General features: G+C 44.2%; 1 protein-coding gene across 3 annotated transcripts in view; it reads left to right on the top strand.

Annotated features, from left to right (window-relative positions):
- CCDC68 (coiled-coil domain containing 68) overlaps window positions 1–24,330 on the top strand; it is a 36,974-nt gene that overhangs the window by 5,077 nt on the left and 7,567 nt on the right. Inside the window, exons 2-7 of one of the 3 annotated variants that reach the window (XM_090037817.1) lie at window positions 3,247–3,389; window positions 7,880–7,912; window positions 13,694–13,831; window positions 14,414–14,539; window positions 15,107–15,235; window positions 23,916–23,998. In XM_090037817.1, the coding sequence (XP_089893943.1) occupies window positions 3,247–3,389; window positions 7,880–7,912; window positions 13,694–13,831; window positions 14,414–14,539; window positions 15,107–15,235; window positions 23,916–23,998 (652 nt within the window). Of the gene's footprint in view, window positions 1–3,246; window positions 3,390–7,879; window positions 7,913–13,690; window positions 13,832–14,413; window positions 14,540–15,106; window positions 15,236–23,915; window positions 23,999–24,330 lie in introns of all 3 variants that reach the window. The other 2 variants (XM_090037816.1, XM_090037818.1) reach the window with 2 other exon arrangements.

Below are 24,330 nucleotides of genomic sequence, written 5' to 3'. Positions count from 1 at the left end.
TATGTTGGGGTGCTCTTTATCTTAGCCTTTCCTTTGCCTGTCCTGCTTGATTTCCTCTAAATCCCCTTTGGATGTACCTCTTGAACAAATAATGTGTTATAAACAAATGCAATATGCATAAAAGAATTATAGCTATGTTCCTGATTGTCACATCTGCACTGGCAACTTCAAGGCTAATCAAAAGTATGTTATGTAGTAGTAATTTCAGAAAATCAGGATGCCTGTGTAAAGCATAGGTTAGCATCCAGTAGGTAAAAGTATTTTTCTACAGATGTCTTCCTTTTTACACTGCCATCCCTGAGTGCAGGAAAGCGCATGGATAACAGCTGGACTTGGCATTTCACCAACTACACCAAGCTCTAAATTGAGGAAAGTGTGTGTTTGGAAAATCGAACAAACTCCCAGTGCCATTTCATTCTGCCATGATGTGTTAAAACATCATTGAATGTCAGTTAATCATCTTGAACAGTAGGCTAGTGGTAAATTGTTAAGCTTCAGCATGACAAGGTCAATATTTTCTCCTAGAAGAGTCTCTTATATCGTGTCTGTCACACTGGTAGGTAAGGGACAAAAAGGGATTTAAGCATGTGTGGTGGGATTTACGTGATGTTTAGGCACCTAAGCCCAAAACTGAACCAGAAAGCTCCTGCTGAAGACTCTTCATTCCTGGATGAAAACCCTGACTTGTATTCCTACTTCCTCTTGTTTTTGGCCCAGTGAAGCCTAAACAGGAAGGGGGAAAGTACTCCCACTCCAGAACAGGCTATAACCTTTTGGGAACTGAGATATAAGGCCTTGAGTTCTCTCAGGTAGGAGAGAATTTGAACCCAAATTTTCCGTTTTCTCAAAAATGCCACTAAGCCACTTTTAAAGGGGGAGGGCGAAACTCTAACCCCTTCACTGAGTTCTAAAAGAAGTGAGATCTGTTTGGTTCTTTGAAAGAAAAGTATAGGCACCTGCTTTAGGGGAAGATTTTAGACCATGGATGGTGAGCGGATGGAGGTGTCTCCCTCCAGCTTGGAGTAAATGTCTGCATTTAAGATGCTGCAATCGCAAGTATTTCCTAAAATTTAGGATCCCTTTGCAAGTTTCCTAATTTTCCACACAGTCTAAGGAGCCTAGGCATTTAATGTTGAGTTCTGGATTTTGTTGTTTGACTGCTAGGTACTTTTCTTTTTTTTGGTATCTAGTCCAAAGTACCTTTACAGAAGTTCTTGTTTGGTGTGAAAATTGTTTAGGTGATTTTTTTTTTTTTTGTGATGTGCTTAAGCAAAGTACCACCTGTGGACAGGTCTAAAGAGCTGCATTTCTGGATCTGACTGGGCTGGAACTTTGTCAAACTGAATACCTTCCATGGGATATCTTGGAGAGCAGCCTGGTTGGCATTACATTGGGTGTTAAAACTCAGGTAGACTGCCTGAGTTGCTGATGACATGCAAATTAGGTTCATTCTGTTTACTATGGGAATGGCATCCTTCATCTTGAATAGCATTAAGAAGATTCAAGTTGTCTAATTGCACAGTATTGGAACATTACTTAAATAATAAATATGCTAACTTGAGGGAGCTTCCTGTTGGTGTTACAATTTATTGTGGGATGACTAACTAACTGGTTATGCTGAAGGCCAAAGCCTTTCGTAGCACAGAAATAGTACTGTTACTGAGTTGAATGAAGGCAACTTCAAGTTCTTAAATGAAGCTTCTGTGTTAAAGAAACACATTTTAAGTCAGGGGGGATCAGCAGGCACTGGGGAAGTCCCTGTTCCCCCGAGCACTGCCAGGAGTGATCAGGAATAACAGTCACAAGCTGGCAGAGGGTAGATTTCAGCTAGATATCAGGAGGCGCTACTTCACTGTCAGGGCGGCTAGGGTCTGGAACCAACTTCGAGGAGAAGTGGTGCTGGCCCCTACCCTGGGGGTCTTTAAGAGGAGGTTAGATGAACACCTTGCTGGGGTCGTTTGACCCCAGTACTCTTTCCTGCCATGGCAGGGGGTCGGACTAGATGATCTACTCAGGTCTCTTCCAACCCTAGAAACTATGAAACTATGGAATGAAAGTGTTTTTAAAAAAAAATCTCATCTTTATAGTCTGTAAACCCCTGTCGCCTACGGTAGGACTCCTACCTTTCCTGCTTCCATGAACGTTACACACATTAAGAAACCCATGAGTTTTTCACTGCAAAAATGGATTTTTATAGTTCCTGAATCCAATTTTTAATGAAACTTGAATACTCCAAATATGCTTATTTCACAGCCTGATTAAATTAGTGGAATTTGAAATGTGTGCACCCCCAGAGACATGCATGTTCACCTGACAATAATCCAGCTGACATTGGATGTCACCGTTGTACTACATAAACTTAACTGAAGGCAGGTTGGCACTTCCTTCTGGGTATATATAACCAGTCTTTTCATGTTAGCAAAGAAAAAGTCTCGGCTTGTGGCTCTCCCATGTAACTGCTATGAAAAAGTTTGTGGGATACTGTGTTATTTAGGATCCAATTTAGACACCCTTATTCATAGTGAGAGGCACATAAGTGACTCCACCAATGTCAGTAGAATTGATTCTGCTACCCATGCTTCATGTAGTCATGTTAAAATGAACGTGATTGTGGAGTAAGGTGCGACTCAGTCTGAGTAAGGTAGAAACTCTGCTAACACCGAATATGGCAGTGCTTTAGGAATGAAGGGCATGTGGAACATTGTCTTTGAATGAACACATACTGAAACTGAAATATAGCACGAGGAAAGTAAGCCAAATTCTGCTTTATCGGACTGGTGTAAATACCGACTAATGTCATGGAGATTAGAGGACTTACTGTGGAATGTAGAATTTGGTTTAGAGACCCTAAAATACATGTAGAAAACTTTTAAAATGTAATATTTGCATGCGGGGGGTATGAAATGTACTTATTGCCAATGACAGAACCCCTAAATGTGCGCATATTTTGGCCACACACTTTATTTTTGTGTGAAGAATATAGGAATGTGGTTTGGTTGGGAATCCTATCCAACAACTGCAATAGAATAAACATTCAAGAAGTGTGTATTAAAGTTTTTTTTGTTGTTTTTGTTTTGTTTTAAAGTCTACATAAATTTTGAAGATGTGGAGTCCTTTAAAATATACGTTATATACAGAGCCATGTATTCAGCCTTCTTGTGAGTGGCATTTAAATTTGTGTGTTTTAGAATTAAATTAATTCTCTATAGATATTGGACTAATAAGGCTTCTTCCCCAAATATACAGAGCAACACAATGCCCGAATAATGACAACCACCCTGATACTCGCAGAACATATCACAAGAGAAGACAGAGGCTCAGATGGAAACTATTTACTTTATGGTTCCTCTTGTGCCCAAATCTCTGAAGAAACTGAATATGTAAAAAAGGTTGTTATTGTCATTATTATTATTATGCAGCTCTATTTACTTGTCTTATTCTCTAATCCACAGCAGAAAAATTTATCAACTTATTATCCTTCTAAACATTTAATTTGGAAAATTAAGAGTTTGCTCTCCTTTAAACTTTCTGCTGTTATATTGGTTATTAACACGCAAACTCAAGAAATACTATTTTGCTTGAAATAAGAACTGAATTGTGTATTGTTATAGATGAGATACTCAGTGTTATTGGTGGGTTTTTCCATTCATCTTCTTAGGATTCCTGTAAGAGACATTTAAGCACATTAAGATCATGCAGAACAAAGATGCTCAAATTCCTGAGCAGATATTCTTTCCCCAGATAGGCATTAAGGAGACGCCCATGAAAACAGGCAGGACAAAAAATCAGGCACTTCCTGAACAAACAGTGAGAGCATATCTCAGAAAAGGACCAGAGGGAGAGAGAAAATGCTTTTGGCTGTTGTTGAATGAGTTTTGGTAACATGAGAAAGAAATCACTTACTGGTTGCTTGAGTCCTCTGTGTTCAGAAAAATAGGACTTTGATTGTTTACAAATGAGATTGCACCAAGGAAATATCTTATTCGGTTACCAGTTTCCTTTACATGAAACACCATGAAAGATCACTAAAATTCTTAGGTAGTCATACAATTATAGGAAAGTAGGGCTGGACGAGGGACCTCATGAGGTCATCTAGTCCAGGCCCGTGCTCAAGACAGGATCATCCTTAGCTAAACCATCCCTGCCAAGCATCTCTGTAACTTGCTCTTGGACATTTCCAGGGATGGAGTTTCCACAACTTCTTTAGGTAGCCTGTTCCAGTGTTTGGCCACCCTCATAGTCAAATAGTTCCTCTTCATCTCCAGCCTAAATTTCTTCTGTTGCATCTTGAGGCCATTGTTCTCAGTCCTGTTCCCTATGGCCACAGAGAAAAGCCTGTCTCCATCTGCTCTGTAATCACCTTCCATTGTGAGGCCTCACCAGTGCTGAACAGAGCAGAAGAATCACTTCCCTTTATTTGCATACGACACTTCTGTTAATGCAACTCAGTATACTTTTGGCTTTTATGCAGAAAGAGCGCACTGTTGGCTTATATTCATCTTATAGTCTACTGTAACCCCAAGGTCTCTTTGTAGTACTACAGCCTAGCCAGTCATTTCCAAGTCTGTATTTGTCCATGTTCTAATTATTTTACCCAAGTGCAGGATTTGGCACTTGACCTTTTTGAATATCATCTGATTGAATACAGACCATTTCTTCAGTCTATCCTGGTCATCCCGGATCCTAGCCCCAGAATATTTGCAACCCCACCCAGTTTGGCATGCTCCACAAATTTGCAAATCATTCACTCAATCCCATTGTCCAAATCATTAACAAAGATATTAAACAATAACAGACTCAAGACAGTTAGTGAATGTTCTCCTGGGGAACCCCATTTGCTACCTTTTCTCAATTAGTCATCAATGGCTCAATGTCGATTTGTTGAGAACGATGATCTAACCAGTTATGTATCCATGTTACAGTCCTTTCACCTACTCTCTATATCCTTAGCTTGTTAATGAGAAGGTCTTGGGAAACAGTGTCAAAAGCCTTGCTGAAATCAAGGCATATCATATACATTCTTCCCCCCGTCCACAGAACTTGCTACCTTATTATAGTTTCTAGGGTCAGACCCCCTGCCATAGGTTCTAGTCCGACCCCCTGCCATGGCAGGAAAGAGTACTGGGGTCAAACGACCCCAGCAAGGTGTTCATCTAACCTCCTCTTAAAGACCCCCAGGGTAGGAGCCTGCACCACTTCTCTTGGAAGTTGGTTACAGATCCTATCTGCCCTGACCGTGAAGTAGCGCCTTCTGATATCTAACCTAAACCTACCCTCTGCCAGCTTGTGACCGTTATTCCTGGTCACTCCTGGCGGTGCTCGGGGGAACAGGGACTCCCCTCATGCCTGCTGGTCCCCCCCTGACTAGTTTATAACAGGCCACTAGATCCCCCCTCAGCCTTCTCTTTTGGAGACTGAACAGGTTCAGGTCCCTCAGGCTCTCCTCATAGGGCCTGCCCTGCTGTCCCCTAATCATGTGAGTGGCCCTCCTCTGGACCCTCTCCATGCTGTCCACATCCCTCTTGAAGTGCGGCATCCAGAACTGGATGCAGTACTCCAGCCACGGCCTGACCAGTGCTGCATAGAGGGGGAGGATCACCTTGGACCTGCTCGAGATGCATCTGTGGATGCATGACAAGGTATGGCTAGCCTTCCTGACTGCCTCCCCACACTGCCAGCCCATGTTCATCTTGGTATCAGTAATGACTCCAAGATCCTTTTTCCGCCTCTGTGCTGACAAGAGGGGAGTTCCCCAACCTGTAGGTATGGTGCTGGTTGTTTCTCCCCAGGTGCATCACTTTGCACTTGTCTGTGTTGAATCCCATCTTATTCTCGTCTGCCCACCCTTGTAATCTGTCTAGGTCTGATTGTAACCTGTTGCTTCCTTCTAGCGTGCCCACATCCCCCCACATCTTAGTGTCATCAGCAAATTTGAACAGGGTGCTTTTTACCCCCTCGTCCAAGTCACTGATGAAGATGTTGAACAGTGCGGGCCCGAGGACCGAGCCCTGCGGAACCCCACTGCCCACGTCCTTCCAGGTTGAGAAGGACCCATCCACTACCACTCTCTGGGTGCGGCCCTCCAGCCAGTTGGCGACCTATTTGACTGTGTGGGTGTCGACACCGCAGTCCCCCAGTTTCTTGATGAGAACGGGGTGAGAGATGGTGTCAAAAGCCTTCCAGAAGTCCAGAAAGACTGTCCACTGCTAACCCTGCATCTAATGATTTGGTGATCTGATCGTAAAAGGCCACCAGGTTGGTCTGACAGGACCTGCCACTGATGAACCCGTGTTGGTTGCCCCTAAGCATGCAGTCCCCAGCTGGGCCCTTGTGGATGTATGCCAGAATAATTTTCGCAAACAGCTTGCCTAGGATTGAGGTAAGACTAACTGGCCTATAATTTCCTGGGTCCTCCTTCTTCCCCTTTTTGAAGATGGGAACCACGTTGGCCCTCTTCCAGTCCTCCAGCACCACACCAGAGCACCACGAGTGCTTGTAAAGCCGTGCCAGGGGTCCTGCAATGACCTCAGCCAATTCCTTTAGAACTCTAGGGTGGAGATCATGTAGACCGGCTGACTTGAATACGTCCAGTCCCTCCAGAAGTTCCCTAACTAGTTCCTCACTAACCCTTGGCCCAGGTGTGCCTCCTCTGGGGCTTTCTTATCATAGAAGGCAATCAGGTTGGTCAGGAATGACTTGCTCTTGATGAACCCATGGTAGCTGTTATTGATCACCTTATAGATGTGGCCACTTTCACCCAAGTTACCTTTTGCCTTCACATTTTCAACTTACTCTTCCGTTTGCGAGGAGTAAATCAAGAAGAGCTTCACCTGTAGTTGGCCTCTCCACCACTTGAATCAACAAATTATCCCCAACACACCCTAGGAATTTGCTGGACTGCTTCTGCATTACTGTGTTTCCCTCCCACCAGGTGACCTGATTATTAAAGTCTTCCATGAGCATCAGTCAGTTGCTTACAGAAGGCCTCATCCACCTCCTCCACATTCTCCCCCTTGTTTGGTGGCCTGTAGTAGGCACCCACCATGACATCCACCTGCTGCCCTCCCCTCTGACCTTTACCCAGAGGATTTCAACAGGCCTGCCTTCCACTTTGAACTGTACCTCAGAACATGTGTACATCACCTTTCTAAATAGAGCAACACTTCTTCCTTTTTCACTGTCTATCCTTCTGTTTAGCAGACACTGAACAAATTATACCAATCCATGATTGTGCTCCAGTCCTGTGAACTATTCCACCCCATCTCCTATAATCTCAATGTCATCATAATTTTGTGCTTGTACTAGGATGTCCAGTCCTTCCTGTTTGTTCCCCATGGTATTTATTTGCATTAATATATAAACTTCAGGTACCCAACCGACTGTCCTGTCCTGTCCCTGAGAACACTGCTAAGGCTTCTGTTATTGCTTCTCCTTACTAAGTTTTTCTTATTCAGGTCCCCGGGCTCTTACTTACTTTCACTTTACATATTTTTACTTGTTACTCTTTATACTTTTGATTTTTATCCCCCTGTAGACCTAATTTAAAGCCTTCTGTGAGAGACTAGCAATATGCTATCCGCTCTTTTTGGGTGAAAGAAATTTAAGTTGATCCTAACACTAGAATGAATAATTAAATCCAGTGTATTCATCGGAGATCTCCTGAACAGTGATGTTTGGCTTGTTGGAGACAGGTGTTTTATTTTTGGTAGCTAAACAGTAGTACACAATGGTGATGAAAAGCAGCCTTTGCAATTCAGCATTGCAGCTGACCTAGGGTTAATATCATGTAATAATAATAAGGGAGAACAATTAGATTGAATGATCATACTAATTAAAAATTATTTTTGTAACCTGTCTTTAATTCTCTTTTTCTCTACAGATTAGATCCACACTAGCAAAGATTCAAAATCAGGTATGTAAAGACATTGCAAATCATAGAATTGCAAATGACAAAACAGGAGCAAAGGCATCAAGAACTTTCTCTGTTTAGTGGCTACTGCCACCGCAGAAATAGACCTACATACTCTAGGAGCCCTACTCAAAAAATATCCTTCTGACATGCACAGGTCCCAGTCAGGAAAGCTGTTTAGCACACACTGAACTTTTTAGGAGATGCTTACGTCTCATTTTATTTATTGCATCTTTAAACATATTCTTAATCTGCGCTTCAGATATCATTAGAAGTAGGGATATTTTTCTCATTTGGCATTTTTGCCTAAAATAGGATGGGCCCTTTTGTTTGTTGCTTTTGTGCAGTTTTTTTGCTTCTGAAGAGGCATTTCTGTGAAAGTCTTGTGAGAATTAGCCACCTAGTTGTGACTTGAGACCGGATATAATTTCTAGGGATGTTGGCAGAGGGCAACACTTTGTAAATGTGGTAGGTCGATGGAGGTCGTTAAGGCTGGTTGATACAGCACTGGGCTGGGATTGGGAAACCTGGTTTTGTTCCTATCCCTCCTTAGATAAAACCTCCCCACCTGTTTAAGAGCAATTTCAGTGATATAGGTTTTAGCAAATGTCAGACAATACTTAGTTTTTCCTAGATGGATTTCAAGGAGAATGGCATTCATTCTGTCATCCATCTGCTTAAGACTTTTTTGATTCTCAAAAACTACTCTAGGAATTACCTCTTTAAATAGATGCAGCTTGTATATTAATGTGACACAATGGCACATCAAGATTTTTTTTTTAAAAACAGTTGCAGAAAACTTCTATACCTGGCTTTATTAGTCTTTTCCTACAGGCTTTAGAGTATGTAGGTTGTAAGAAATGGCTAGGAGTAGGACTGGAGTGAAATTCTAGATCAGATTGTCCCCAGAGCTCAAGGCTCTGAATATGGAGCCAAATATTTATTATGCATCTGATGCATTTTCTCACATGAGCTCAACAACAATTCAAGATCAAAAGAAGCCTAAACTTTAAATAACAACATGTGTTTAACTGTTGTGCTTTCAGGCTAATCTCACAGAACGTTCCAAAGCCTTGTAAAAATTGTAAAGAAAACTTCATAAACTAACAGTGGACTGTAAATATATGAAAAGGTTCAATGTTTACATACTTCCTTTAACCAAAAATGTATGCACCTTGCTGCAGTACATCTGTCAATTTGAGAGCAACTGAAAAGTCCTTGGAGATTTACTGATGAAAAGCTTTAATTAAGAGGTGTGTTGAATTGTCCCATATATGATCGAGTGAACAGATAGGAATGCAATTGTGAGGGAAGTTAAGGCTACATTAATTACAAGATGGATCTGAACATTTACATGCTTTGGAATTTTAATGGGTGTTTATTATACATAAGAGAATAAAGACAAAGTTAGCAAGATGCTGTGAGTTACTAGAAGAATGGCTGTGTCAGCAAAGGGGTGGTATTTAGGAAAGATCCTCTGAGTAAAGGGAACTGTTTTACAGTGAGCACCTTTTCAGTAGCATTAAGAATGCTCTTTTACTGTTTTGTATTGATTTGTTTTAAAAACATACCTTGCCTAATAAGTCACCTGAATGCTGGTATAAATTAATTCTAAGTGTTGGGGGCTGACAGTGGTTTTGTACATGTCTAATCTGTATTTTGTTGTTTATGGGGATGGCAGTCTTTTATAATTGTTGGCATTGTAAATCCTATGATTTATATCACATATGTTTTAAAAAAAAGCTTTTGGGGTAAATAACATTTGCAATTCTGTTATAAATACTGAGCAAAACCTCATTGTAGTGCCACTGACTTCTGCTTTCTGTAGTTCACTTCACTTACACCAAATGCTGCATCTGCATCTGTGTATTAGAAGAGTAGGTGTGAATACGGTTGTGAGGGCAATTTCTGATGATGACTTTGGAGCTATGCTCATTTGGATCTGCCCAAGGCAAGCAGGATTAGCTGGGAATGTGGCCTATAAGGCTGTAACTCATTGCTTGTTGTGGTCCATAGACCTTGGTCCTTGAGGCTCCTGATACTTAACATGAAATAAATACACCGACTCAAGTATAGGCTACAGAAGATGAATGTGGATAATTAAATGATGTGTAGTTGTGTAAAAGTGTAGTTCCCGGTATATATTACAATTAATTTTTCACAGAGAGAGAAGTTTGCTTAGAAAAATACCAGAGTATTGGAAAGTAAAGAATTACACCCTTCATCTGTCTAATGGACACTTATTGTTCCCGTAGGAATAAGAACACTTTATAATATTGTGAAGTCAAGTACTAGAAAATTAGGAAATGGAAGAATTGTTACTTGTCAAACCTTAATCTAGCCCATATTTGCATGGATTATTATACAGTCTTAAATTACATTATCTTATACAATTCTCTCCCAAGCCGTTTGCATCATTTAGTTCATAGCATGCACATTGTGTATATGAGAGCAGATATTGGATATTTTTTTTTTATTATTGTTCAGTGTGCGACCATAGGTCTGTTCCAACCCTGCTGTGAAGAAAGAATTATTGACCTTTTTTTCATGGGGTTTTCTATCATACCCATGCCTGTTGTATCAGAGCACTTCACAGATATTTATTAATCTTCACAACAGCTATGGGAGATGATGGGAAGATGTTATCTCCATTTCATAGACGAGGAATGGAGGCACAGAAACTAAGGTCAAAAACATCTACATTTTTTTGAAAAATTCTGTTTGGGCTTTAGCCTCCATTGAGTTCAGTTGTGGCTTCGAGTGTTCATAGTTTTGGGAGCAGTTTTCAGGGTCTCAAGTAGATACCCTGAAAATAAGAGGCAAAGAGTAAGTAACTGGCTATGAAAAGCATAGGTTAAATGACTTACCTAGCCTCACATAGGCACTTTGGGGGCAGGGATAGGATCAGGGCATTATTTAACTTCTTTAACCACGAGGCCATATTTCCCCTTCTTCCCATCACAAACCAGATTCAAAACACCAGCGGTGTCAAACCTATCTGGCCCCAAGGGGTGGAAGACGGATGAGGGGTTGGTCTATGCGGGTGATCTGAAACCTGTCGGGTTGGTCTGGTGTGGGGGCTGCAAGCAGCACGTGTTGCTTGCAGCATGCAAGCTGAGTCTAACCCCACATGCTGTTTGCAGCATGCATGGGCCCTGTGAGTAGCATGTGACTTTGGGCCAGTATGGACAGATGCTACACACAGCACCCAGAGCTATTCTGGGGTGTGCATGCTGCATGTGTCGCCCATGCAAGATCCTGCATGCACGGCTGGTCTTTGGATCTAATCTAGACTAGCTCTGGATTCAGCATGCAGGGCTGGTTTTGGCTCAGGCCTTGGACCAGCCCAACACACTGTCTTCAGTGAGTACTGGCTCAAGCCTAGTGAAGCACATGGTGCATGGGGCCAGTCTGGGGCATTCACTGAACGCAGCACCCACACCACACTGGCTTTGCAGGCAGGGTCCAGCATAGGAGCAACCCCACACATTGTATGCTGACCCAAACCCAGCCTGCAAGGCTGGTTGGGTATAGGTGCCACATATAACACATGCACCCCACCAGGTTGGTTCGGCATGGTGTGCACCCTGTGCCTTACGGGCTCTGCACCTCACATATGGCATGCATGTCCAAAGCCAGTGCATGCTGCATGGTGTAGGCACCACAGCAGGACGGATGATAAAGTTTTGCAGGCCAGATCCTGCTCTCAGGCCACATCTTTGACATGCCTGAATCACACACGTTCCAGCCAAAGAAACCATCACTGCACAAGCCTGATTGGTTGCCAGACCACGTTCATTTTGTTCACCAAATGAGGTACAATTCCTAAGGAAGACATACAATAGTAGTTCTTGTAGTAAGTAATCACACACTAAAGATTGTACAGTATCATAATACACAGGCATAAAAGGGCCAAGTTAACTTTCACAAGCTGATTTCTGGAGGTGAGACTTTACAAGTTGACTGAAGTTCTTCTGGAATCGATTGTTTTTTCCCCGTATGATTAGCTAAGTTGTAAAACATGCCAATGGAGTGCACAGAAATGATGTGATATTGCATGAACACCCCTACGGGTCTTGAGTAGGGTTGGAAACCTCTTCAACTCGCAGATCTCTGCCATGTTAGTTGAGTGAAGGTAGATTCTGACCCTCTATGTGAACCAGAATTAGCAGGGTGTACAGTGCAAGTTTTGCTAGTGGGTTACACAGATATTTTCTGACAGCAGAAGTGCAGCAAGACTCAAGGATTGTTTGCCTGATTTCCCCTTCCCATGAACCCCAACCTTAAGGTGTTCCAACCCAGACTCCTTGTTTCAGTTTTGCCTTTCTCGACTCCTTTTCCTGCCTATTTTATCCACCCACATCTGGTTCTGCTTGGCACTAGAGTTCTTTGTCATCTTTGTCTCCCTTCTCATGTACTAAAGGGGGCTGAAGCTGGAGCTGAGCTGCCACGTGCCTCAGGCCAAGACAGCTGGTTTGGCAGGGGAGGAGACACATGACTGGAGAAGCACGGGGGAGAGAGCAAATTGCAGGGGAGCAGAGGAAGATTGCATGCGTGATCCGTGGGGAGCATGAGGGACACGGCACAGCTTGCGTCTTCTCCCCACTTGCCTTCTGCTCCAGCTCTGGTCTCTCCAGTCATAGTCCAGCCCAGCTTGGGGGTGGCTGCGTTTCTCCCGGGCTTGGCTGGGACTGGGTTAGGGCCACCACTGTTTCCCATGGCCCCAAAGCTGGAGCACAACTGTAGCAGAAGATGAGGGGTGTGGGCAGGAACAGGGGACAGGTGGCAGGAGTCGGGCACAGGCGCAGGAGTGCAGATCGTGCCCACAGACCAACCCCACATCCCTCTTTCACTCCATGGGGCCAGATGGGTTTGACACCCTTGGTGTAACGAATTGGTTTGTGATGAGAAGAAGGGAAAGAGTGGCCTCATGGTTAAAGAAGTTGATGAATGCCCTGATCCTATTCCTGCCCCCCAGGTGCCTATGTAATGCTGGGTAGGTCATTTAACCTCGCTTTTCATAACTAGTTACTTACTTTTTGCCTCTCATTTTCAGGATACCTGAGACCCTGAAAATTGCCTATTTTCCCTGCCACAGCAGGGGGCGGGTAGAAATTTAAAATGATCTTTCACCAATTAGATTCTATACATGCAGGATTTATCAATGCGTTTACCTTTTATTGTAATTGCAAACACATTTATAATTTTCCATATGTAGAATCTTGCACCTTAAATTTGAGATCATCTTGGATTCCAGTAAATACAGTATATTTGTCTCTAGCCTCATTCTCAAACATGGCTGAGGTATTTTGGCTGAAACATTCCAATAATATAGCGCTGGGGGCAGACAGTGGGTGTAGAAAAGCTTAGTCTAAATGATTCAAGTTTGGTAAAGAGAATCTTCTTACAGGAATTGTCATGCAGCCTTAATAATTGGTATTGCTGCAAGTCCCACCTATAATGCTACATGTACTGCAGTATCCTGAATGCTAATTAATCTTGTGTGGTTATTTATGAGAGACAACATGCTAATGCTTGCAAATGTAAAACGGTGGAGAGCTGAACAAATGGAACATTGACTTATTTAATTTAGCAAGAGTGTCGAATCAGTCGGTGCCTGGAGACTGTGGTCTGTGAATACTTTCGGCCCTGATCCTACAGTGAGCTCCATGAAATATAAGTCGGTCTGTGCAGAGCTTCTTGTGGGATAAGGGCTGGAGATGAGTCTCTTTGTGAGCCCAGTCAGGTAAATGTGTACTGTAAATTGTCTCTCAATTTTAGCAGCCTTTGCAGGCCTCTGATGGAACAGAACGTGAGAAGGATGCTCTTCGCTCCGGATATGATCCAATCATGACAAAGATGAAGGAGACGGACAAACAGCTTGCATGTATAAACAGGGAGAATGAAATCCTCAAGATCAAGGTGCATTCCTTTTTGCAGTGTTTAAATGTACATCTTAGCTGTCCTCAGCCCTGGGTTAGCTGGACTCTAGCTGTAGGAAGAAAACTAGCTCTTCATTATGCCTTTGCCCTATCTGTAAGGCAGTAATCCTTCAGAGTCGCAGCAGGGTTTCCCACTAATCCAAATCTGTTTCACTTTAGCCAACAGTGAATTTCACCGTAAAGCCAGTGCAGCTTCTTGGTTTTTTTTCAGGTTGTAACACCCGAAGTCGGCTCAGTTCATAGTCGTCCATAGCAGATGTACTCAAAACCAATTAGAAGCTTATCTGCCCTTTTACCTCCTCTGCTTTCTGTTGAAATCAGGCAGGGCTATTCTGTCAGTGAGTATTTAGCAAGTTTGTGTCCTTTTCTTCAGAATTTAAAGTATTAGTTGGGCATTTTTATAAGTTTATATTTTTTCCGCATGAGACTTGGGGAAACCTATTTTGCATGCTATTGGTCACACACTTTAACAGCAACATCCATATTATGCTTATGTCATGACTACAGCACGCTCTTAAACCATGGCATAACATTATTAATCCTGTGCATTGCCCTTTTCTAGCTGGAAGCTACAAGAGAGGCCGGTGCAGAATCTCTCAGACATGCCTCACGGACGCTCTATGAGAATTACCAGAGACGGTCTGAAGAACTGAAAAAAGGGTGTGAAGAAGATAAATGCCTAATGCAGGTACACCTCTATATAAATCCTGTATACAGAGTTGGTCAAACACAGAGCAAAATGTATCTGAGATACCTAGGAGGAGACGCATTTCTTCTGGTCAATAGGCCAGAAACTCCATTGAGCGGATTTCTTGTTGGCATCCTGGTTCTAATTAGGGCCCTAGTTTTCAAATGTGACTTGAGATTTAGGCTGCCTTACTTTTGGTGGGCTTAATTTCATGTGGATAAAAGAAACTAATTTTTCAGAAGGTGGATGATTAGCACTTCCTGTAGAGCAGGTCTCAGATGTCTCCAGTGGCCAGTTCAGAAGCACCCAAAATCATCTTTTATTCCTGAAAATGCTGGCTGTGACTGCTTATATGGATACTGGTGTTGTTGCTTTGCACTGGACTCTTTCCCTAAAGGTTTGCCATTCTCTCCCTCGTATTGCGGGAGGAAAGAAACAGAGTCTTACTACAAGGGTTAGGGCTTCCACAGAATGATATATCCAAGTGCAGTAAATTGGCACATACTGGAAAACGGCAATACAGTAGTTTAGTAAAAAATGTAAATTGTGTACTTCATTGACTTGCAGGCCTGCAACACTGACAGAGAACAAAAACTCAAACAAAATGCAGAGAACGTCAGTTGCCTTACTGAAAGACTTGAAGAAAAATACAGTCGGATTGCAGAAATGGAGAAACTAGTGCAGAGGATGGAAGAGGTATGTTCAGAGAATGTAGTTTGTAGTCCCTAGTTGTGCAGTCAACAGAAGCTTCCTTATGCCTGTGGAGTCTGTATCTTTGATTTAGTATCTCTTGAATGATAAAGCCCTGAGATTCACAGTCAAGAATCTGCAATAGTCTTTGCTCACCTACATGTTGTCATCAGATTGGAACTAGTCTTGTGAATAACGATTTAGGGATCCAGCTCTTCAGAAATACACGATTTCAGTGCTTTAGCTCCTACCACTATTAACAGAAATAGATGAAGCATTTTTCACTGGAAGTTTAACATTTGTTTAATCCCGTTGAATTAAATAGCATTAAATGGTATTTAATGCTAAACTTCCATTATCTGCTGGAGCTTTAATGCCATTGAAAGCTTAGTGTTTGATGTGACTGACCAATAGCTCTTGCTTATGAGGAAGAATTAAATTTAAAATAATTCAAACATATCCTCAGGTGGAGTAAGTGTCCTTTTGCTTTCACTTGGGCTTACCTATGTCAACCAGCTGAGGATTGAGGCCCTTTAAATGTAATTATAAATAAAATTGTGGCCATGCTTGCCCTCTCTTTCCATCTCTCTCCCCTTCAAATATTTAAAAACAATTAATGGCCATAACTAAATCTAACAGAAGCCTTGACATTTCCTGGGGGTTTTTTTTATTGTTTTCTAGCAGGAATGATCTATTCTTTCATGCTTATTCTTGCATTGCCACATTTAATAGAAACGGTGCAGTTAATCTGTTCTCTTATTGGGAATTTCTTTTGAAAGTTCTCAGCTGATTCAGAAGCACTGAGCATTACAGCAAACAACCCTCCTGTTGTAAATAGCCATTAGCAGTGAAAGCTAAAATGAACGTATTGTTTTAAAATTAAACTTTCACCATATGTTCACGGGCAATTATGAAAGAAACATGATCTCATTTCATTAATACAATACCAGTAAAGAAAAGTCAAATTAAAAACATTTAAATGCAAAAAACAGAATGTACTTTCCAGGGCATTTGTATCATTTGTACTGCTTAACTATATTATACTCCTGCCATAAATAAGGTACTGGAGAAGTCAAGTAGGGGTGTGTGAATAATTACATTTTCTGTTTAAATAAAAAGCTTAAATATTAATTGGAGCAGGGGCTGGAAGATGGGGGCATCCCTTATTATTGATCAGGTAATAACGTCCTCTGTCTCTGGTCCAATAAATATTTAAGTATGTTATATACAGTTGAACAGCTTCATATGAAAGTGAGAGAACCACCATATAGTGAAGGCATACCCTATGACTTTGTAGTTGAGCCACTCTCCTGGGAGAGATTTTGATTTAACAGCCTGCTCTGAATTAAGTGGAGAGGAGGTTTGAACGTGGGTTTGCCACATCCTACATGAGTGCCTTAACCCTTGGCTTCCAGAGCATCAGACCAGCCCTTCTCCATTTTATGAATGGTGCTCAAGTCCCCTAGTGAATTTAGCCTGAAAAACTGAAATGTAAGGTTTTGTTTTGATATTTCAGGGTGTTTTGTTTTGTTTTTTTTAATTTGTCAAAACTATTCTGAATTTGACCCAAACTCACCAGTAGTTTTTTTTGATTGGCCTAAACTTGCTTTGGAGATAGTGGGAGGGGTGACAGAGGGATCTGCAGCTTTTGAAGTTCTCCCAGAAGTTCTGAATGACTTGCCTGGAAGTAAATAGTTTCATAGTTTCTAGGGACGGAAGGGACCTGAGCAGATCATCTAGTCCGACCCCCTGCCATGGCAGGAAAAAGTGCTGGGGTCAAACAACCCCAGCAAGACGTGCATCTAAACTCCTCTTAAACACCCCCAGGGTAGAAGCCTGCACCACTTCTCTTGGAAGTTGGTTCCAGACCCTAGCTGCCCTGACCGTGAAGTAGCGCCTCCTGATATCTAACCTAAACCTACCCTCTGCCAGCTTGTGACTGTTATTCCTGGTCACTCGTGGCGGTGCTCAGGGGAACAGTGACTCCCCCAATGTCTGCTGATCCCCCCTGACTAGTTTATAACAGGCCACAAGATCCCCCCTCAGCCTTCTCTTTTGGAGACTGAACAGGTTCAGGTCCCATAGCCTCCCCTCATAGGGCCTGCCCTGTTGTCCCCTGATCATACGAGTGGCCCTCCTCTGGACCCTCTCCATGCTGTCGACATCCCTCTTGAAGTGCAGCACCCAGAACTGGACGCAGTACTCCATCTGCGGCCTGACCAGTGCCGCATAGAGGGGGAGGATCACCTCTTTGGACCTGCTTGAGATTCATAGACATCAGGGCTGGAAGGGGCCTCGGGAGATCATCGAGTCCAGCCCCCTGCCCAAAGGGCAGGAAGTCAGCTGGGGTCATAGGATCCCAGCAAGATAAGCATCCAATTTGCTCTTGAAGGTGTTCAATGTAGGTGCTTGAACCACCTCCGCTGGCAGACTGTTCCAGACCTTGGGGGCTCGGACAGTAAAGAAATTCTTCCTTATGTCCAGCCTGAAACGGTCTTGCAGGAGTTTGTGACTGTTCGACCTAGTTATCCCTCGGGGCGCTCTGGTGAACAAACGTTCCCCCAGATCCTGGTGGTCACCCCTGAGAAACTTACAGGTGGCCATCAGATCACCCCTAAGCCTGCGCTTTTCCAGGCTAAAGAGTCCCATGGCTCTCAGCCTGTCATCGTAAGATCTGTTTTCCTGACCTCTGATCATGCGCGTGGCTCTCCTCTGGACTCTCTCAAGCTTCTCCACATCCTTTTTGAATTGTGGAGCCCAAAACTGGACGCAGTACTCCAGCTGCGGCCTCACCAAGGCCGAGTACAAGGGGAGAATGATGTCCCGGGATTTGCTCGAGAAGCATATATGGATGCAAGCCAGCGTTTTGGTCACTTTACTAGCCACAGCATCGCATTGCAGGCTCATGTTCATCTTGTGGTCAATGATGACCCCCAAGTCTCTTTCTTCTGTAGTGCTATCCAACATAGCACTGCCAAGCCTATAAGGATGCTACAGGTTTTTCTTCCCAAGGTGGAAAACCTTGCATTTTTCGGTGTTAAACGCCATCAGGTTCTCATCTGCCCATTTGCTGAGCTTGTCCAGGTCAGCCTGGATCACCCGCCTATCTTCTGGCGTGGATGCTTTGCCCCAAAGTTTGGTGTCATCGGCGAACTTGGCCAGTCCACTGCTGACTCCAATGTCCACATCATTAATAAAGATGTTGAACAGTATCGGTCCAAGGACAGAGCCTTGAGGGACCCCACTGATCACAGGGCACCACGATGAGTGACTGCCATCAATTACAACCCTCTGGGTCCGACCACGGAGCCAATTTCCCAGCCAGTGGATCGTGGTGGAGCCAAGGCCACAACTGGGCAGTTTGGCCAAGAGGTGATCATGGGATACCAGATCAAAGGCTTTTTTTGAAGTCAAGATATATGACATCAATCTCTTGTCCCTGGTCCAGGTGATAGGTCACCTGGTCATAGAAGGAAATGAGATTGGTGAACGAAAGACTGCGGAGCTGGTGTCATCGGGAAGGCTTTGGCTTCCATGACCACAGCCCGCTCTTTGGCGAGAGAGGCAGTGAGCTGCTGGGAAGAGATGGCCTCCACCTCTCCCCCCTGGGGTGGAGGCTCTTAGCCAGGCTGGCTGATCTGCTCCACCGGGCTTTAAACTAAGCTCACTGGGGGATGGGGGGACGACTGCCACTGCTGGCCCGCTGAGCAAACCTTGCAAAGCCAGCAGACCAAGGCACTTAAGGTAGCCCACCCCTGCCCCAGCCCTGGCACAATCTGTGGGCAAGGCAAGAGCCCCCAAGGGCACACTTGCCTGCCTGTACACTAATGCCAGGAGCCTGGGCAACAAGCAGGACGAGCTCGTCCTCCTGCTCAGTGCAAAGAATTATGACGTCTTTGGGATAACGGAGACCTGGTGGGACTCCACCCATGACTGGACCACGGGTATAGAGGGCTATACCCTGTACAGGAGGGATCATGTTGACAAAAGGGGTGGGGGTGTAGCTCTCTATGTGAAGGAAAGCTACATGTCCCTGCAAGCTGATGTTGGCGACCGGCATGGACAGCTCCCCACATATCTGAAAAAGGACTTTTTGTTGTCCTTGATGCTTGAAGCTAGTTGGAGTTCAGTTGCAGCCTTATCTTTCCTGGTTTGCTCCATGCAGGACCGGACCAGTGCAGAATAATTTTCCTTGGAGGTGAATCCCGTCCTCCATCCTTTGTAGGCTTTCCTTTTTGGCCTCAGAAGGTCCGCTAGGTCCCTGGAGATCTAGGAGGGCTGCTGTGCCTTCTTGCTGCCTTTCCTCCATGTTGGAATAGATTTAGCTTGTGCATTGAGGATCGCTTCCTTGAGAAGCAACCACTCTTCTTTGGTCCCTGAGGGCCTGACCATCAAGCCTCTTGAGCTTGTCAAAGTCGGCTTTTCTGAAGTCAAGGACTTCTGTGTTGCTGACTGACTTGCCAGCTTTACGGCGGACAGTGAAGGTGATCAGCTCGTGGTCACTGTCACCCAGCTTCCCATCGATCACTGGGTCACCAATTAGGTTGTCCCCCGTAGCCAGTACCAGGTCGAGCAGCGCTTTGCCTCTCGTTGGCCCATAGACTTCTTGAGTCAGGTAGAGGTCATCCACGCACGAGAGAAAGCTTTGCGACTGCTGGGATTTTGCTGAGTGATCTTCCCACAAGATGTCCGGGTAATTGAAGTCACCCATGACAACCAAGGTCCTGGAGCAAGCGGCCTCAGTCAGTTCCCGGGCAAACTCCTGGTCAAGCTCGGGACTTTGAGTGGGAGGTCTGTAGTAGACTCCCACCGTTGTGTCCCCTGTGCCGTATTCCCCACGAATTTTTACCCAGAGGGTCTCTAGCTGTCCATGCTGGTCACCAACATCAGCTTGTAGGGTCATGTAGCTTTCCTTCACGTAGAGAGCTACACCCCCGCTCCTTTTGTCAACACGATCCCTCCTGTACAGGGTATAGCCCCCTATACCCGTGGTCCAGTCATGGGTGGAGTCCCACCAGGTCTCCGTTATCCCAATGACATCATATTTCTTTGCACTGAGCAGGAGGACGAGCTCGTCCTGCTTGTTGCCCAGGCTCCTGGCATTAGTGTACAGGCAGGCAAGTGTGCCCTTGGGGGCTCTTGCCTTGCCCACAGATTGTGCCAGGGCTGGGGCAGGGGTGGGCTACCTTAAGTGCCTTGGTCTGCTGGCTTTGCAAGGGTTGCTCTGCGGGCCAGCAGTGGCAGTCGTCCCCCCATCCCCCAGCGGGCTTAGTTTAAAGCCCGGTGGAGCAGGTCAGCCAGCCTGGCTGAGAAGAGCCTCCTCCCCAGGGGGAAGAGGTGGAGGCCATCTCTTCCCAGCAGCTCACTGCCTCTCTCGCCAAAGAGCAGGCTGTGGTCATGGAAGCCAAAGCCTTCCCGATGACACCAGCTCTGCAGTCTTTGGTTCACTGTGTGGATCCTCCTCTCCCTCCTCAGCCCATAGCCTGAGACTGGGAGGATCGACGAAAACACCACCTGAGCTCCCAGACCCCTAAGCCCCGCTCCCAAATCCCTGTAGCGCCCCATGACCTGGCTGGGGGTGCTCCGAGCCGTGTCATTGGTGCCCACGTGAATAAGGAGCATGGGGTAGTGGTCTGTGGGCCGGAGAAGCTGTGGGATCCTCTCCGCAATGTCTCGGATGCGGGCCCCGGGAAGCAGCAGACTTCCCGGGCTAAGGGGTCGGGGCGGCAGATTGCCCCCTCAGTCCCCCGCAGGATGGAGTCTCCCACAACAAACACCTTTTGCTTTGTCTTGGGGAGAGCGGGGGCAGTAGCTGTGGTTGAGCCTGGGTTGCCTGCGGGAGCTGGCAACTGAGCAGGCTCTGCTGGGGCTGCAAGAGGTGTGAACTGTGGATGCATGCCAAAGTGCGGTTGGCCTTCCTTACTGCCTCTCCACACTGCCGGCCCATGTCAATGATGACCCCCAGATCCCTTTCCACCTCCGCGCTGACAAGAGGGGAGTTCCCTAACCTGTAGGTATGGTGCCGGTTGTTCCCCCCGAGGTGCATCACCTTGCACTTGTCTGTGTTGAATCCTATCCTGTTCTTGTCCGCCCACCCTTGTAACCTGTCTAGGTCTGATTGTAGCCTGTTGCATCCTTCCAGTGTGCCCACATCCCCCCACATCTTAGTGTCATCAGCAAATTTGAACAGGGTGCTTTTTACCCCCTCGTCCAAATCACTGATGAAGATGTTGAACAGTGCGGGCCCGAGGACCGAGCCCTGCAGAACCCCACTGCCCACGTCCCTCCAGGTTGAGAAGGACCCATCCACCACCACTCTCTGGGTGCAGCCCTCCAGCCAGGTGGCGACCCATTTGACTGTGTGGGTGTCGACACCACAGCCCCCCAGTTTCTTAATGAGAATGCGGTAAAAGACAGTGTGAAAAGCCTTCCGGAAGTCCAGGAAGACTATATCCACTGCTACCCCTGCATCTGGTGATCTGGTCGTAAAAGGCCACCAGGTTGGTCTGACGGGACCTGCCACTGATGAAATGATTTGGGGCATTCAGTCTGCAGTGGCTCCCGCTGTACTTTTGAACAGGTGACACCACAATCACTTGCCAAATCAACTCCTGCCAATAGGCAAGTGAGGGGACTGAGGCCTCCACCTTAACTTCATCCTTTCCAGCCCAACTGAAGTCTATATCTGCCATTGATGCTCCAGCCTTCTGTTTGTATTAGGGGTTAAAAGGCACAGGAAGTGTGGTAGGCTTATGCCTCTGCATCCAAGGGAGTGGACTGCTTGTTTCCCCGCTACCTTTGCACATCAGTGTAGAGGCAACTACCACATGCCATTAGTATTTTTAATTATTGATAAATTATACTTAATTGCATGCAGAACTCTTCAGTTATTTCAGTGCACCTTTTGAATGTCTTCAAGTTGACTATGTTTCCAAAAAACTTCTGTATGATATTCCCAAATCTCATCATCCTGTCACATCAATAGGGTAACATGGAGGGTAGTTGCAAGCAGAATTCTGCATACAATTTTTTGTTGTCTATGGCTGAGATTTTTAGACGTGCCTCCTATTTCCAATTATCCAAGCTAATAGCAGCACCATTTTAGGCAGTGTTCATAACACTCCATTAATATACCATGTTGGAACTTGCCAAAGAAAGAGAAACCAAAAAAAGGCTTCAGTTTCTTGGCAGCATGCAGCTAGGATCATCTAGACTCTACAGCCAGCCTCTAAATCCTGTCTAACTTGTAGCTTGTTCCTAAACAAAATCTCCAGGGGCAAAACTCTTGCCTTCACCAGGGCTGAGGTTTTACACTTACAGACTAAGATGATACATTGTGGAGTGGCTTTATCAGTTAGTAGCTTCCTTAATTTTCCCAGCAAGAAAGATTGTATCTGGATCACTGAATATTTAGAAGTGGACTATCAAGATTTGTCATTTGTTGATATGAAAGTTTCTAACTGAATCCATTTTAACCTATGATTTCTGATCCATATTTGCTAACAAAGTCCCTTTCAGTCTGTACATAAATTGATGAGGTTATAAGGGATCTCAAGGATCATGTAGTTCAACTTCTTGCTTAGGTGCAGGATTCACAGTTGCAACCTTTCCACTCAAATGCTTATCCAGCCTCTGCTTGAAAATTCGCAACAAAGTAGATGGCATCTACAGCAGAAAGGATCTTTGAACACACAGCAGGCAAAAGCCAATAAACTGACAGCTTAAAAGAATACATTATCCTCTGCTGATCAGGGGAGGGAAACTAAATCATTTCCTTGTAAATACCTGGATATTGGGATGTAGTAATTTGATACATTGCCATGTGAAAAGTATATCTTCAAATGTAAGAAATTCGAAAAACAACTAAAAATGTAAGTTAGTTGCACCACTGGGATTTGCTTCTCATGCTGGAAACAAATTAGGAGATGCAGATTAGTGCAAGTTCCTGTTACGCTGGGGAATTTTCTTCAAAAATCAAACTTAAACCAGATTCTTCCACCACTGTTCAGCTGATACTATTCAGCTGAACTCAGTTCATTTGAACACAATTGGCATTATTTCATTTCAGTGTGATTCCTCAAGTAGAAAGGTCCTGCTTAGGCTGAATAATGCTGGTGATCTGTCACTGTATTGACAAGTTAGTTGAAGCCAGTACAAAATCATGGAAGATAAGTTCAAGACTGCAAAGTCCTTCCATTTTTCTGAAGAGCAGCTTTCATTTAAAAAGCCAGCGTTTTCCAGTAGTTCCAATGCAGCATTAGCTGGAGTAGCACAATTTTTCTCCTTGGAACAGGAAATACCAGTGGTAGTTGTGTGTTATCTGATGGTAAATCTACATGTTTTAATGGCAACTGACTGTGTTCACGTCCATAGAATTGAAACTTTCCTTACTCTTTAAAAAATAAAGCCTCTAGTCTTTTAAATTTAAATATGTTTTGTCCATGCAGATCAATACAGAGCTGTTGCCGTGGTAACCCTGCCTTTTCTACAACCATTCAGTGTGACCACTACAGCTTCTTTTTTCAAGAGCCATAACTAGTACTAATGTAGGTTTATTTCTAGATGGTTACTGCTGACTCATCTCTGGTCATTTTGCCTATTTCAAGATAGATTAAAAATAATCAGAAACATAAATAATCAGTTCACATCAGGTACATGTGGGTATGTGGACTTCTTTGTTTCCTAGGAAAAGAAAACTTTGCTAGAAAAGAAGCGGTCATTTGAAGAGATGCTCCTGCAGTTGATATCAAACCATGAAGTTGATAAACGGTAAATAATAGCATGCGACTAAGTGCTTTCAGTATGTTTAGCTGCCTCAAATTGGAACATACATGGGCTTTGATTGATTGCTTTTACTTTCTATACTTTTAAAAGAATAATAAAGTTTTCCTGTGATGCATCCAATAGGGTTTCTAGGCATTTATTTATTTAGAAAATAAGTAACCATACTCTGTCATTTGAACACATGGAGAAATTCAGCTAGGTGCTGTTGTCTCTTCTCTGGGAAACCTCTTGTTTTAATTAGCAGGACTTGTGCATATAGACTGACTGAGTGTAGTAGGTTTGATTTATAGATATATATTCTCATATACCCATCTTAA

Source organism: Crocodylus siamensis, chromosome 3, assembly GCF_052110815.1.
Source record: "Crocodylus siamensis isolate JL-2025a chromosome 3, ASM5211081v1, whole genome shotgun sequence".
Taxonomy (NCBI): domain Eukaryota; kingdom Metazoa; phylum Chordata; order Crocodylia; family Crocodylidae; genus Crocodylus; species Crocodylus siamensis.
Note: the sequence above shows the minus strand (reverse complement) of the source record. Positions and strands in the feature narration are given on the sequence as shown.